Source organism: Syngnathus floridae, chromosome 3, assembly GCF_059516105.1.
Source record: "Syngnathus floridae isolate MCC-2025c chromosome 3, RoL_Sflo_1.0, whole genome shotgun sequence".
In the NCBI taxonomy this organism is placed as follows: Eukaryota; Metazoa; Chordata; class Actinopteri; order Syngnathiformes; family Syngnathidae; genus Syngnathus; species Syngnathus floridae.
In genome coordinates, this window is record NC_142415.1 from 12,354,823 (window position 1) to 12,371,393 (window position 16,571).

General features: G+C 42.4%; 1 protein-coding gene across 6 annotated transcripts in view; it reads right to left on the reverse strand.

Annotated features, from left to right (window-relative positions):
• Positions 1-2,141: 2,141 nt before the first annotated feature.
• Positions 2,142-16,571, reverse strand: part of zfhx3b (zinc finger homeobox 3b) — a 292,407-nt gene continuing 277,977 nt past the window's right edge. For all 6 annotated transcript variants that reach the window (XM_088370361.1, XM_088370365.1, XM_088370366.1 and 3 more), the window contains 3 exons: positions 14,740-14,857; positions 9,059-14,575; positions 2,142-8,585 (listed from right to left, as the gene is read on the reverse strand). In XM_088370361.1, the coding sequence (XP_088226487.1) occupies positions 6,838-8,585; positions 9,059-14,575; positions 14,740-14,857 (7,383 nt within the window). In that variant the 3' untranslated portion in view covers positions 2,142-6,837. The remainder of the gene's footprint in view (positions 8,586-9,058; positions 14,576-14,739; positions 14,858-16,571) is intronic.

The following is a 16,571-nucleotide window of genomic DNA, read 5'->3' on the forward strand; positions in this document are numbered from 1 at the left end:
ATATGTCAAAAATTGACAGCTGAAAGGTGGAACCCTAACCCCATCACTGACAAATAATGAATGAGTTATTGAGACACATTGAGAATTATAATTAAATATGGGGGCAAGTATTACAGAGGTGGGCTATTCTCCTCACAATGCCCAAGGCCTGTGTTAGGCCGAGGCGCTAACCCAATTTCACAGTGTGACTTGGTCTGGCCTGTTTCAATGCACTATCACAGTGTGAGTGCCATCTGGTCCTGGCCTGTGAAGGAAATGGCCTTGCTTTTCACACAGATCAGATTAGGGTGTTTTTAATTCATTTGGGATGTGCCCTTGTGTGTTAATTGGCTCAACATGGCCAGTGAATCTCGCCTCTTGGTCAAGAAAGGCTGCCCTCTCCTTTGGAGGTTTAGGTTTCCTTAAAAATCTCTTTTCATCTGTTTTCACATATTTCAAAGAAATTATCCGTAACACCTTTAAATATAAGTTGCATAAACTCTTCTATGAAAACATTTACCGTAATTTTCGGACTATAAGTCGCACCGGAGTATAAGTCGCACCAGCCATAAAATGCACAATACAATGAAAAAAACATATATAGGTCGCACCGGAGTATAAGTCGCACTTTTGGGGCAAATTTATTTGTCAAAATCCAACACCAAGAACAGACATGAACCAGCAACAACAGGCTAAACGATACGGTATGCTAACGTGACATATACACAAACGAGGAGCTGAGAACGGTCACTCCAATTCATTAAATCCATCGATCGTCCTTTATGTAAACAATGCCGCGTATGCGCCACATATGCGCCGCTGACGTCGGACTCGCAAGTTGCATTTCTAATTATTCCACAGACCCATATAACGATATATAAAGTATATTTCAAATAACTATCATATAACAACAATATTATCAAACCATCTGTGTCACTCCTAATCATTAAAGCCATCGATCAAATTCCTCGTCCTTTATGTCAACAACGCCGCGTGCGCGCCACACAGATCTAGTATACAACTATATTGTAACGTTAACAAAGTACCAGGAAACACGTGGGTTTGGTAAACGGCTCTTTATTTAACAAAACAAGAGTTCAACGAGCCAACAACTACTGAACTGTAACGATAAAAACATATACAAGTTGCTACACGAAATAAAATATATCAAATAACTATAACATAAATACGTTTTTCAAACCTTATGTCACTCCAAATCATTAAATCCTTCAAACGTGGGGCCCTTCGCCATCTTCGTCATCCCGTGATAGAATCCTTTGTCCTTATGTAAACAACCGCCGCGCTGCTGACGTCACTTGCAGGTCAAATGACAGTAATCCCTTGCTACATCGCGGTTCGTTTATCGCGGTTTCACCACATCACGGATTTTTGAATTTTGAAAATTTGCGAAAAAATTCACATATAAGTCGCTCCTGAGTATAAGTCGCCCCCCCACCCAAACTATGAAAAAAACCGCGACTTATAGTCCGAAAATTACGGTAGGTCCTGTTGCAATCCGCTTTTATTAAGTTCAATCATGGGTATTGCAGTGAACATTGGTTGACTAGATAATTTGTCATGTGGACACAGTTGTGGCAAGTTAATGTCAGCAAAGAAAAGACAAGCAAACCAATGAATCAGAAATAAAATTACTCATAATACCAGTAATTCAATATTCAGGTCAACGGATACTACTTGCCACAAGGGTTGGACCAAAAAGTTGACAAACCGACAGTTCCATTTAACTACTTTGCGTCAATGTTTGAAGCTTAAAATCAAATAATTACACCTCATCTTTTTCATCATTTTTTTTTTTTAAATATTTGACCAGTTTTTACTCATCTGATTTGAAAATGAGTTATTTTTCAGTTTGTTTTGTAGCTTTTACTGTATATAATATGAGGTGCTCATACATTTATTTGGGTTGACTGTCATAATGGCCCTCCGAAAGAAGCTATGACTACAATGCGACCCGCAAATAAAATGAGTTTGACACCCCTGACCTATAGGAAAAAATACCTGATATGTATTTGAATGGAGAATGGAATGTATATTTTCTTTTTATATTGCAAGTAATGTTTTACAGACTCAAGTATGAGGTGTGAATCACTTTATTCATACAGTCCATCAGAAAAGAGAAGAATGAGTCCAAAGCCCAAGAGTCTATGCTCATACTTATTTTAATGTATCACAATGAGCAAGAAACATACTTGATGAAATATTTTCAAAGGAGTATATTCAATTAACATCTACAATCAACTTAACTAGGACAACAAGGTTTTGTGACAAAAGTTTCTTTAAAAGTCTGAAGTTCCATGTGGTTTGTATGTATGTCAGTTTCCATATCATTTGGTACAGTCTGGAAATCTTCATCATATAATTACAGTAACAAAAAAGCTAACAAGACTACAGTATAGAAAAGACATCAAGAACAACATTTTTGGTTTAACTTGCTCTTTTTTGTACATTGCAAGGCTGTTTTTTTTTCTACCCTCAGCCGGGCTGCCTGGAGCCCCAGAGCCATGCTTATGAGGCTCGAACGAGGAGTCATTTAAGGAAACAAAAAAAAGTCTAAAAGTTAAAAAAAAAAAAAAAACCAAAAGAAACAATTGTGGCACCAGAAGTCACAAAAGGAACAGATCGCCCCAAGTAACAGTTCATCTTTGACGTTGGAGCAAATGGTTGTTTGGTTGTTAGTTTGGTTGTTGATTTTGGTTAATACGCTTTTCTTTAAGTGTACAACTGCCTCTTTTTCCAAGAAATGACAGTTTGAAGAACCCAACCCCACCCTCTGCTGTTAATTTATCTTTTTTCTTCTTTGACCACATAACCAACAGAGAGAGGGGCGAGCTGCCGCGTGACTTGAGAGCTTTACTTGTCTACCAAAGACAAGCGGAGGGGAAAGGGAGACAGGTAGCAACGTGGAGGAGGGGAAAGAGGCCAGCGTCTCTGTCCGTCCTTTCCTGAAATTTGGGGAAACATCCATCAAAGGGTCAGAAGCGGAGGCAGATGGGGAGAAAGAAAAGAGGAAAGAGCAGCTGCAGTCAAGATTCTGTTCTCTCTCTCTCTCTCTCTGTCTGTCTATCACACAACATCCATCGGTTCCAGAGTCCATTCTCGTCGTCACTAATCAGATAAGGAGGTGGTATTTAAAGCTGTTTCGGAGCCTGCCCTCAGCTCCCATGCCCAGTTTCGGTGTGCCCATGGCCCCTCGTGTCCTCCTGATAAGAGCTCCAAAGATTCCCAGAGTCTTTTTTTTGTTTCTTTTCAGTCCTTCTTCATCTCAGAAACAAACAAAAAGTGATGTCTTGATTTAAATATATTTGTATCTGTATACTGGTACACGCGCCTTTTCACAGTGGGCAAAGATGACCTCTACGGCATAACCTTGTTGCTTTTTGAATGTCCATCAAATATCCCAATGTAAGTATTGTGGAGGCAGATACCCACAAACACATTTCGATAAAATATACACTTTTTTTCGGGGGCGGGGGTGTACAAATGTTCTTTTGTTGACTGCATAAAGCTTTTGCCACATTCATGTGATCAATCGGAGTAAAAGCTACCACAGTCACTTTGATCATTAGATTTTCTCAATTACTCTGAATTGCGGCTTGCTTTGTTTTGATGTCTAACACCAAAAAAAGGGGGAAATTAATTGGCTCTTATGAAACACATACGCACACGCTTTCTAATTCACATACAGGCCATGCTGGGTGCATCTGATGTAGGGATTGAACTTTCCTCTATACAAGAGCCAAAATGATTACCCTTGAACTTTGGAAAAAGATATATTTGAAATAGCTTTGAAACAATTTTATATATTAAAACAAAACAAAAAAATGAAATAAAGTGACTGGGACATATTTTTGGATTTGTTTCCTAATTTTAAGAACTTAATTCAAATCTAGTGTTAATTTATGATTGAAAAATTATATACACAGACCACAAAAACATACAAATACTTATAAGAAAACTGAAATACATGTTTGACATTATAGGGAAATTAAAATATATTTAAGGGAAAAAAACAATATAACTTAATTTATGAAATCAAAAAGTACACAATTTCAGGGAGACAGAATTTTCGAGAAGTGGCAAGCTTGGAGAGTCAATCATTGCTCTTAACAACATGCTATGGTATCAACACCAAAAGGCATTAAGATCATCGGGGCGTATACATATATCTTTATAAATTGGCTGTACAATATTGGTCAAAAAGAGGTTGTCCACAAATTTAAATAAGTCTTGGTTTTGGTTGAAAAAATATACATTTTTGTTTGTTATCAGTGAAAGCGTGGGGGTACCTATGCACATCCGTTTCCATTGCGATACGATCAAGTGGGTGACTTCTTTGGGACATGAAAGCCTCCTAGCCGTTTGAACCAAGGGACATCTCCAAAAAAACCTCCTAGCGACCAGAAAGAATGCTTTGGAATGAAGATGCCCCTCAAGACCTGTAATCGATGCGTAAAAGTGGCACCCTGCTTACACACGGGACAAGTCATTGCTGGATTTCCCTGCGAGGGAGTAGGGCGGGGGGTGGAGGGCAATCACACCGCAGGTAAAAAGCTATCACTCGCCTTTTTTGAAACTAGTTTTATGTTGACTGGCAAAAATATGATTAAAACCTAGGAGACACATCAGTACCAGATGTATTATATACACTTTTTGGTAACCACCATTACTTGCCCAACAAGTAAGCAACAATCTCGACTGGATGGAGTGAGTGTTCCATGTCTGCACAGATGGATCTTTCAGTAAAAATGTACACAACAGTGGAGTGAAAATAGATTGACACTTAAAAGAATTCAAATGACAAAAGATCAGTCCTTGCGTTTAAACAAAGAAAATAACATTGTGGTATTTGGAATGCACCGTTCTTCACAAACGTCATAGATCATTGGCTTCAAACATTGGTCTGTCCAAAAGAAAAATCAGCAAAATGTCCTTTGGAACATACATATTCACAGTCTTCAAAGTTCCGTTTTTGCAACAAGAAACAAAAAAGGTGTTGCAGAGAGGCAAGAAATTGGTTTATTGTTTGTTTTTGTTAAAGCTTCGCCAAAAGCAAAATGAGCATGCATCTAGGTTTTTTTTTTCCTTTCAAAATTTTACATTAGCAGCAAAATGTATGTCCTCGAAGACCAGACCTAATACATGATCTTTAAAAAAAAAAAAAATTGACATTTGAATGTGTCAAAAGTCAAACAAAGATTCATAACTATCTTACAAACTGCAATGGCTCTGTAACGGTGCTACTCCACAATGCAAGGACGAGGGCCCTTTTTGGTTTTTGGTATCTACGTAAAAAAGCCACCTGTTTGCTCGCAAGGAAGCAAAAACGGTAACTCTGATGCGTACTCCTTTATCTTTTAAAACTTTGTTTTCTTTCCTTTAAAAACAGCAACAAATTATCAAGTATAAAGAAGCCTCTTTTCTCATCTTTATGCACCAATGGTGAAAAGTGTTCAGTCTTTGGATTTTCTTTTTGTCTTAAAGCGTGAGAATTATTATTAGTATTCTTTTTTTCATTTGCATGAATGACAACAAAATAAAAAGTGTAGCCACACAGAGGACCTGCATCGCATCTACAAATACAGGACAGCCAAGGGAAATAAGTGCGGGGAGAAGAACACATAGAGTGAGAAATGGGAGTCAGACAGTAATAAGTGCACGAAGGTAACCAAAAAAAATTAAATAAAATTAGAATTTCATTATTTCACTCACAACTTGTTTTCATCCAGTTGATGGATGCAGTACCAACTGACCCATACGTTTTAAATAACGCTTAAAGCGGTTCCTTCCTTGTCAGGAGAGGAATTTGGATGAATATCTCCCAAGAAGGTTGTGAATGAGACAGAAATATCATATGGATAAATTACCCATTGCCCATTATCTAATCTATCGGAATGATCAAGACAACATCAAATGAAGTGTCTTAAAGTTGGACAATACAAAAGCTAAATGTACACCAAAAAATAAGTCAGGCTACCAAACTGCTTCAATTCACTTCCAATCCAGCAATCTACATAACACCACAATATCTGGAACCTTTATAAATACAGAGGGATGGGTTTTTTTTTGTTTCCTTTAAAAACTCAATTATTCATGGCCCATTTTTACATCTGCAATGGTCTCTTTGTATGAATGGATAACAATTCTTCTCCCATCTATTCTTTTGTTCAACAGTAAAACTCAGCCAATTATCTGCCATTTTAATGCCCATAAAAATGCCTTATTAATTTCCACTCCAATTAAAATGTTGTGGTTAATCAAGATATGAAGAAAAACAAGCATGTCAAACATGGGTTTGTGTAACAGAACAAAACATTTGCGAGCCATTGACCTGAGAATAAAATAGACATTACATTATTATTTTACTTTTGCAAGCCATTGGTATCTGAATGCTTAAATAGCAAGAACATGGACCGGACTATTCTCCCATACAGTACATACTGGCTTTTTGTGAGTGTGCTATTAAATATAAATTATTACTAAACAAAAGGGTATCTTCTCTACTCAGAATTTTTCAAAGGGTTTCTTGGGCCATTTGTCAGCATTCCTCCTCATCACTCTTTTCTCTTCTCATATATTATTAATATGCGTGTGTTTCAGTTGAACAAAACAAAACAAAATGGAAACCAGCATGTTGATATGGGAAAACAATCCACTAACATTAAGTTTTTGGTTACAAGCTTTGGAATTGCAGTAAGTCTTTACATCTTTTTTTTTCTGAAATTGGTTTGTATACCTTTAACGTATTTAACATTGCTGCTTTTTCTGATTTTTTCCATTTGTGTTTTTTTTTCATTTTTGTCTTTTTTTTTTAAACATTGTCCATCAACGAAAGCTCTTTTACAATCTGATGGAGTCTGTTCCTACACTAGCGAGATTACTACTACAAGTACTGTCTTTGACAAAGCCAGGTTGCTGCGGCTCGTCCGCCGTCCTGCCCAGTCTGTCTGCCGACTTCTGACTGCTGTCAGAGTCAGACTCGTCTGTAAAGACGTCTGTTGGTATCGAGGTCTGAACTCCTGAGGTGCTCAATGAACTTGAGGTAACCGTTGAAGGTGAGGACACTGGAGGAAACAGGGAGGAAGCATAGGAGGGACTGGCATTGGGCTTGCCGACTAAAGCTCTGGAGAAAGGGGCCTGGGGCCAGGATTTGCTGGCGGCTGTGGCGTTGAGCTGTGTAGTGGTGGAGGAGGAGGAGGAGGAGGAGCAAAGGGGGGTGGACCCGGCAGATGATGGCATGGTAGCTGATGTCGTTGGTGGCGGAGTGGGACTGCTGATGGGATGAGTGGCAGACTGCGAGGTAGATGTGGTGTTAGGAGTGGGGAAGCAGGCTGAAGAGTGAGGTAATAAACTAGTAGCGTGCTCTTTGGCATTTCTGGCTGATCGCTTGATTGTTCTGTGTTTGTGCAAAGCTGATTCCAGATGTTGACCGAGCGCTTTTTCCCCATCCAACGTAGTGTCACAAGCCAGGCAGTCGTAGAGACTTCCAACCCCTGCACCTACGCCACTGGGGACCCGCAGCAACATCTCTTGCAGGTTTGCCACAGATTGACCGAAAAAACAGTTGGACTTAAGGTGGCTGATAGCCGCTTCTTCCTTGGTGAAAACTGCTTGACACTTCCGGCATGCCAGTTTATACTGCGCCTTGGGGACGATGAACTGGTCTAGATGAGGGTCCACAGCTTTGCCATCCAACTCATTCTGTTCAGCGGATGCATTATTATGAGTGGAGGAGGTGGAAGATGTGTTGGGAGATGCGCTGTGGTGGTTGCCCTTTTGCTCCTCTGTTTTCACCTGATCTCTGGCCGCTTCTTTCCGATCCCCCGAGGATTTAGGGGGAGCTTGAGTTTGGCTCGCCTTGGGTTGCTGTATCTGCTGAAGCTGCCTCTGCTGCTGTTGTAGTGCTTCCTGCAAGCTCTGCTGATATTGCTGGTAATGCTGCAGCAGGGATCCCGGAGACAGGCCCATCAGTGCTTGTGACAATGCAGGGTTGTAGGGGAAGAGACTTTCCATACCATACATTGGTTGCAGGTAACCACCTTGGAGAGCACCGGGGATCTGTGGGGTGTAGTATGGAGAAAAGCCAGGCATGAAGTAGGGAAGGAACTGGTTTGTGAGAAGAGCTGTAGGGTCTGAAGCCAAGGCAGCCTGCAGGGCTTGTAGCTGGGCAGGATCTACCACATATTCCATGCCGGGTGTAGGCATAGAGGTGGCGGGAACAGCTGGGTCTGGCTTTTCCTTCTTGGCGCTGGCAGCAGAAGTAGAAGGAGCAGGGGTACTTCCAGTTGATGACGGGGTTGAGGGCTTCTCCGGCTTTTCCTTGGGCTTCTCCTTTTCTCTCAACCTCTCAACTTCACGCTCTTTGGAGTGTTCGGGCCGGGAGACGGACGGGGTGCTTGAGGAAATGGAGTTGGATGTAGAGGTGGGGCTCGAGTGGGACGTGGATGTATTTGTCTGCGCTGGGCTCGATGTGGACAGAGATGATGATGAGGGAGGCTTGTTGGGCAATCCAGATGTTGGCAAGCTTGGCGAGGGAACACTGGCACCAGGCATGTTTAGCAGGTTTGAAGGTTTAGGAGGAGTTAAAGCTGCAGATTGGTAGTGCAAGAAACAGAACAACAGTTAACTGAGTTCAGGTAGGAGTATCCCCTTAAAGAAATAATATATATTTTTTATCAATATCAACTCATAAGCACATGTAACTTTGCTCTTATGTGTTATCCAAAATCCAATTGCCAAGTAAATATTTTCCTTCCAGGGTTTATATACAAGCTTTGTTTGAAAGGAATATACAGTTGTGGGAATACACTAAAGGGAGCAAGATTCAATTTGTGGACTATGATTGCTCTGCTTCTGTGACTTGGTGCTACAAATTTGTTGTATTTGATAACGTATTCTTGTACAGTACATTTTCTTATAAAAGAATAACGTTAGCAGTACTTCAATCACATTTTGTGTATGTTTTAAACTGTGATTCCTATTATACTGAAAATTTGAATTGTCGTCATAGCAGGCCAAAAAAATAAAATATCAAAAGAAAACAGAAAAAACAGCAACATACCTGAGTTAGACGAATTAAAGCTGGAAAGAGAGGGGCTTCCAACCCCTGGCAAAAGGACAGGTGGAATGCCTTGTAGATTGGAATAGGCTGACTGGAGATTCAGCGCCTGCATTGCAGGGTTATCAAACATTCCTTGTTGCTGCATGGCCTGCTGCTGCGCCAATCCTAAAACTTCATTGGCCTTCTTAATACGGTCCATCTCTTGCTGAGCCATGAGTTGACGGACAGTGGCAGGGTCAAAGTATTCTTTTTCTTTGTCAATCTGACTGCCAATGGTATCCTTAACCTTGGAGATATGCTGCTGGGAGAATATGTGATCGCGAACAGAGAGGCGGGCACTGTACTTGACACCACACAAAGTGCATTCAGTTTTCGGCCCCTCATAGGATGTCTGATTTATTCCAAAGTGCTTGGCCATGTTGAGCTTTGCCTTTTTTTCCTTGGCACGGGCATTTTGAAACCAGACCTGAACCACTCTCTTTGGAAGTCCAATATCATTGCCAAGTACCTCACATTCCAACATGGTGGGAGTCCTGTAATCATTAAAACAGGACTTCAACACTTTGAGCTGGAGGTTTGTCATTTGGGTTCGGAAGCGCTTTTGACCAGGACGATCACCGCTGTCGATGCTCCTGGTGCCTGAAGCTCCGGGACTTGGCGAACAAGGATCCGCCAGACTGGATGTCTCACTGTGGTCAATTATATGTTCATTTTCACAGTCCTTAGCATAATAGCTTGTAGCAGGGCTTACGAGCCCTGAGGACATCTGGTCATCGTTTTCAAGGATGGGGACAGTGCCCCCAGGCTTAGGCAGGTAGTCACTACTACTCTGGCTGTGTTTTGCATCAGCACTGTCATTGTCAGCATTAGCCTCATCACCCGTAGTTGTATCTGTGATGGCCGTGTTGACAGAGGAACAGTCGTCATTATCCAGTTTGTTTTGATCAAAGCTAAGGTTCACAGCAGACATGGCCGAACCATCAAAATCTTCCATTCCTTCAACTTTAATCGACGAAGGACTTAGAAGAGCCCTGGGAGACGAATCCATTCCTCGATTCACAGGAGACATGGAAGAGCTTTGTCCATCCATATTTGAAGATGACATTTGTGAATAGGCTGATGTCTCCAAGGCATCCAACTTTAATTGGATCCCTTCGTGGTCAGGTAACATACCAGAGAGGGTTAAATTATAACCAGCACGTTTGGCTTCGTGCCAGTGACGAGAGCGAATGTGTGCCTCAAGGGCAGTTTTTGCTTTAAAAAGAGCTCTACAGAAGGGGCACCTCCGATGAGCTTGAGCTGGCCCCACGGCTCTGAACTGGCCTTTTCTCTCCCGTGCTCTAGTATTCTGAAACCAGACTTGCACTACTCTCTTTTTCAGCCCCACCTCATGTGCAATGTGGTCAAGCATCTTACGCGTCGGATTAGAGTCCAAAAGGTACTTCTGATAAAGAATCTCGAGCTGCTCAGGCGTGATGGTGGTTCTAAGCCGCTTGTCTCGATGTGGCTCTTCACTGTTTGTGCTGTCGTTCTCTCCTGGGCTTGTGCCAGCTTTTTCCTCCAACTTCCTCTTCAGGGAGTTCATTGTGGATGTGGGGGTGGATGGAGAAGTGGCAGAGCTGCTGGGGATCTGGGGCATTGTCCCAGAGAGTAACTGGCCTGCCAGGAGAGGATTGCCCGGGTCAAATAGCATGAAAGGCATGTCCATTGAGCGGTCAATGAATTGTGGGTGGATGAACTGATTCTGCACAGAGAGGAAGTGTAATTGCTGGTGCTCCTGCCAGTGCTCAAAGGAGGGGAAGCCAATCTTGCACTGATCACACTGGTATGGGACGAGCTGCTGTGCCATTTGTTGTGGAGCCGAACTCATGTGGGGATTGTGGCTCAAGTGAGAGCTTTGGGAGGGGGGCTGGCTTGTCTGAGAAGCTGACGGACCACACTGCAGTTGCTGTTGAGTGAAGGAAGAAGAGGAATGTTTGTTGGGCTTTGAAATAGGTTGGGCATTCTCTTCTCTCTGATGTCTATGCTTTTGTGAATCTGATTGAGGTTGGGGTACATTTTCTTGCTTAATAGAAGTCTTATTTGGGGAATGGGTTGAAATGTCAGGTACATCTTTTGATTTCTCCTCATGGAGGTTTGAGGTGGTTGCTGGTGACGCCTCCTCCTTATCAGCTGTGGGGAGATGTGAGAATGCCGATGGTGTAGGTGGAAGTGGGCAGAGACTTGAAGAAGAAGGCATTGGGGTGTGGCAAGAGGAACCAGATGGAGTATAACAATCGTTAGAAAGATCCACCGAATCTTCATTTTGGCTGTCATACTGTCCATCCTCATCTTCATCTTTGTAGCACAACTTCTTTTGATGTTTTATTAGATCAAATATTCTCTGGAAGACCAAGTTGCATTTTTTGCACTGGTAGTTCAGATTTGAGGTGCGAATATACCGGTCATTTGAAAGTTCTCGTCTCTCCCCATCTTTCCCACCATCAGTCTGGTTTTCATAATTCTTTCTTGCCTTCTGGCGCGCATTTTGGAACCAAACAACAATGACACGAGTGGGGAGGCTCAAAAGGTTGGAAAGCTGTTCAAACTCATCATCCTTTGGATAAGCATTGGCATCAAAGAAATCTTGTAAAATTCTCAGCTGGTAGTCTGTAAACCGAGTTCTAGAAGATCTCTTACTTCCATAGAAGTCTTGCTTCTGTGGTTCAGGTGAAGGCGGTTTAGAGTCAATTTTGGTATCATCAAGTGTTGTGGTTGGTGGGTTATTGAAGTTGTATGGCGAGTCTTTATTGCGTTGTCTCTCTTTGAAAAGCGTGTTTCTGAACCAGTGCTTTATGACTTTTTGCTGCAGTCCTGATTTATCTGCCATCTCTTTAATTTGATCTTCATTAGGCGAATTATTGATATCAAAGTATTGTCGCAGAACCCGAAGCTGGTCATCTGTAATGCGTGTCCGTGGCCTCTTATTCTGTTGCTGCTGCAGCATGGCTGGGGTGAGCTGTTGTTGGTAAAGCTGGGCCAAGTCTGAGGCCAGACTGGGTTCAACAGAGGACAGCTGAGGAGTTAACTGGTTGGGCAAAGACTGGAGTGACATGGACTGCATCATTAGTGGTGAAAAGATCGGCAGATCCATTGGCATGGGAATTTGCGGCATTGGAACTGGAGGCTGTGGGGTAGGTGCAGTTGGAGGTGTGAGTGCAGCTGCAGACACAGGAATATTTGGTGTAGGAGCTCTTTGGGGTGGAGGGGGTGGGGGAGGAGGTGGAGGAGCTGGAGCAGCCTCTGGTGTAGGAGGTCTCAGTGGATATAGTTTATCGTAATTCTCTCTGTATTCTTTAGCGAATCTCTCAAGGGATCGAAATGGGAAAAAAGCCTGGTGGATATGCTCCTGGTGGCTCTTTAGAATCAGTATGTTTGAAAACAGCTTGCCACAGGCTTCACATTCCAGTTTCTCCAATCCCTCAATGGGATCCACCACTCTTGTGATCCCACCTGGTCCACTTGATCCTGTCGGCCCAGTTCCCCTTTTCTGGGCTTTTTGTTTATTTTCATTATACTGAATAACTAACTCAAACCCAAAATTTTCCAGCAGGGCTTTGGTTGCGTTTCCACGAGCATCTGAAGCAATCCTTGGCGGAAGTAAGCCAGAGTCATGGTTAATACTAGTTGAAATGTGTTGAATGTCCTTCTTTTCCTTTAGTTTTTCCATTGAATCTTTGTTGACCTCCTCGTTCTTTTCAGTCGCATCTCTGTCTCTCTGAATGTCTTTCTCACTTTGTGAGGAGGGAGGCTTCTGCTTTTTTTCAATCTGCTGGTGGAGCGAAGCACTCTGTTGCAGCAATGCCATCTGTCCCTGTGCCTGTGAGTGAGGCGGTGCCTGCTGCTGCTGCTGTTGCTGCTGCTGCTGCTGCTGCAGCTGCTGCTGCTGCTGTTGATGCTGTTGCACTTGCTGTTGAAGGTGGTGATGCATCAGTTGCTGCTGCAAGCAGCTCTGTTGAGCTGAGTTCTTTAGATCTTCTAGCAGCGAGGCGGTGGTTGCTCCTGTTAGGCCAAGTGCTGAATTACTGATGTTAATCTCTGGGTTTAGCTGAAATTCTGCTCCAGGGATGTAGAAAGGAAACAGCAACTGCTGCTGCTGTAAAGGGAGAAGTGCATCAGTGGTCATGGGGAAGTGCTGCAGAAGTGCTGGGTTGAAGAGCTGTGATTGCAGAAGAGCAGCCTGCTGCTGGAGCTCTTGCTGAAGCTGAGCTTGGGCTTGAGCATGAGCTAATTGCTGTTGTTGTTGTTGTTGTTGAAGTTGTTGTTGTTGTTGTTGTTGTTGTCCCCGTGAAGACAACATATCTCCATATTTAGCCTTTTTTACTTCATTGTTTTCTGATGGTGAGGACTGGCTGCTAACTGAGCTGCTAGCCTCGTGGCTATGACTCTGGGAGGTGTGGTTTCCTCCAAGAATATTCTGAGCTGTTTGAGACCCAGAAGTGCCATGGTTGGTAGAGTTTGTTGTTGAGTTGCTTGCTGGGCCTGGACTTGCCGTTGACGTGCTGATGGTCCCTCCAGTAGCACTTGTAGAGCTAGTGATCCCTCCCGCGGCTTCAAGTTTAGCCGCCCTCGCTTTTGTTTGGTGTAGGACGGAGCGCATGTGGATCTCCAAAGTGGAACTCTGGCTATATGCCACATTACAAGTGCCACACTTGAAGGGCTTGTTGTCAGGGCTGCTCGTCGGCTCCGGCTGACCAGTGGTAGACTCCTGAAGCGCTCTCTTCACCTTGTGCAGGTGGGAGACAGAGTTATAGTGCACCAAAAGGATATTCTTCTGTGTGAAGGACTCTTTACAGACAGTGCACTTGAATGGACGAGATGGATCTAAGAATTTCTCCATTGTGAAGTTGGGGCCTTTTCTGAATGGCAAAGCACGTTTTGGTTCAGATCCAGAATCTTCCAGCAGTGAGCCAGATTCACTGCCTGTAGGACTTTGCTTTTCCTCTTGGTCACTCTCATCCCCCTCTTTGTCATCTTCTCCCAGACCTCCATGTTCGTCACCAAGGGCTGGGTCACCCATGACCATAATGTCACCGTTCATCAGTAAGCCCCCGTACAGCTGCTGGATATCAGCTTCACTAAGCTCCAGGTGGCTGGTTTCCAAATGTTTCTTCAAGGCTTGTAGCGTCCTGAAGCTCCGCTGGCACAGGCAGCACATGGTCGCTGCTCGGATCACATGATACTGGGAATGGAGTTGTAGTTTCTCCACAGTCTTGAAGGCCAAGCTACACTGGTTACAACGATACTTGTAGACATGGCGATCAGAAACTGGTAGCTGAGGCCTTTTGTTGTGAACTTCATTGAAATGCATCTGCAGAGAGTTGGATGATTTGAACACTTGATTACAGCCTTTCTTCCAGCACAGGAATCCAGTTGCATCATCCTTTTCTGTTTGTTGATCTTCTTGAGGTGACTTGCGAACCTCAACTGTTTCTGTCGGAAGTGAAACTCCCTTTTCCAGATCAGCATCTAAACCATCTGCGGAGAAAGTAGAGTATTGAGAAATGTCTAACACCAATTTATTCTACACAATTCTGTATAGTCTAAATGGATTTACAATCATTTCTAAAATCTCATTTGAATGTCCCTGAAAAACAAGAGTGTCTTTTGTTTGAGAAAAAGAAAAAAACTCCGACACTAACCAGCTTGTTTTGTTGTATCTTCAGCATTGGCAACAGCATGAGAGGGATTCTGAGACTCTCTTTCTGGACCAGGAACAGGTATGAACATGCTTGCTGGTAGGACATCGGTTGCTGTCACCTAGGGAGGGGGAAAAAGGTTTATTATTATCATTTAATGTTTGAAACCATCTACACCAAATCTAATTCAAGCAGAGTGAATCTTATGGAACATAGTTTAGTCAAATTAAAAACACATGATTAGTGTGATTGTTCACACATCAGTAAAAATCAATATATTGGAATTGTTCATTTCTGTGTCACTCTTTTCTGGCAGATCTGAGACAGAAAACAAAAACAAAACAGAACGATCTGACACAACTATTTTATTAGGCTATTAGAGGGAAAGAACAAAGTATCCCAAGGTCACTTTTAAATTGGCCTGTCTAATTGGCAAACATAGTTCAAAATGGCTATCATCCAGCCAGACCCAGAATTAATGAAGCTCATTTTCATTGCTGCAGCCATACACAGACTGATAATGAAGCACAAAGTGAGAGGGACGGCTGGGTGTTGTAAAGAACTGTTTGTAACTTGTATGCCCTTACAAAAAAAAAAACAGTTTTGTTTAATTAGGAAATACATATACACGAGTATGAGAACAGCAGTACTGGGTTCTTAACAGCTGGGGAGCATAATTAAACATTTGTACCAATTATATGATGATGAACTAGCATGAGGCTTTAATTAAAATCCTGCGCTCAAACATTGAAAACACCCATATGGAAGAATAAAAGTGTCCGTAAAAGAAAGAGGCCTGAAAGACTTTGGGTCGAGAGAATAGAAGTAGATTGGGTGGGATGTGAAGACGAAAGGTAGGTAAGAACATATCATTATACATGCCTGGCGAGAAATAAGTCACCTATTTCAAAATTAATTATGCTCCTCTCCTTGGATAAGTGTAAAGGATAAAGTACTTTTCCATCTGCATTCACTAGTTATAAAAATGTGTTGGCTTTAATGTGTCTCCTATTACAGGTCTTCTGTCATGCTACTCTGTAGTGGTTCAGTACATTACAACCTCTATAAAAGAAATAAATATTGCAGTCTACCATACTAATGTGCTCGCCATTTACTTTCGAGATGGGGGGGTGGCCAGGCGGGAGATAGAGCAATGTTTTACTGTGTGATTGTCCGGCCAGCTATTGAGCCGTACAAGATAGAACAGAACAAAGATTTGCTCAGTGATTTACAAGAAAAGGGGGCAAATAAAATTTTATTCCCCCTTTGATGAGCATTATTGGAAGCAAGGAGACCACTTTCAGTAGAGAACAATGCACCAATACACTGCAGTTGATATAAATCTAACGACAGGCTTCAGTATCTCCCCCTCTGTCTGTTTGTTTATAGGAGCAGGCTGCCCGATTAATTAATTAATCAATCACTCTGGGGTTGGGGTTGTAGTTCCCACTGAGCCTTAAGTCTTCATCGTACAGGGCGTTTTGAACAGTTTTGAGGTGAGGCCCTTTTCTTTTCCTGCCCACTTGAATGAGGTTGGTGTCGAAGAATTAAAAAACATGGAACACCCTTTTGGGTTTTACTAAAACATACATTGTGAGCCAAGATTTGTGACGTTTTACATCACAAATATTCTTCTGGATAAATGGAGAAAAAGTCCAACAGACATTTTCCAATATAGTACAGCAAATCTAACGTATATTTACTTTATTTTTACTTCTTGTGTGTGTAATGGCCATACGTTCCTCAACGTGTCGGTTTTGTGTGTTTTCTTGCCCTGTTCTGCATTTATCTGACTCGCTGCAACCACAAGTCTGTATTGTGGACTTTTTAGACTT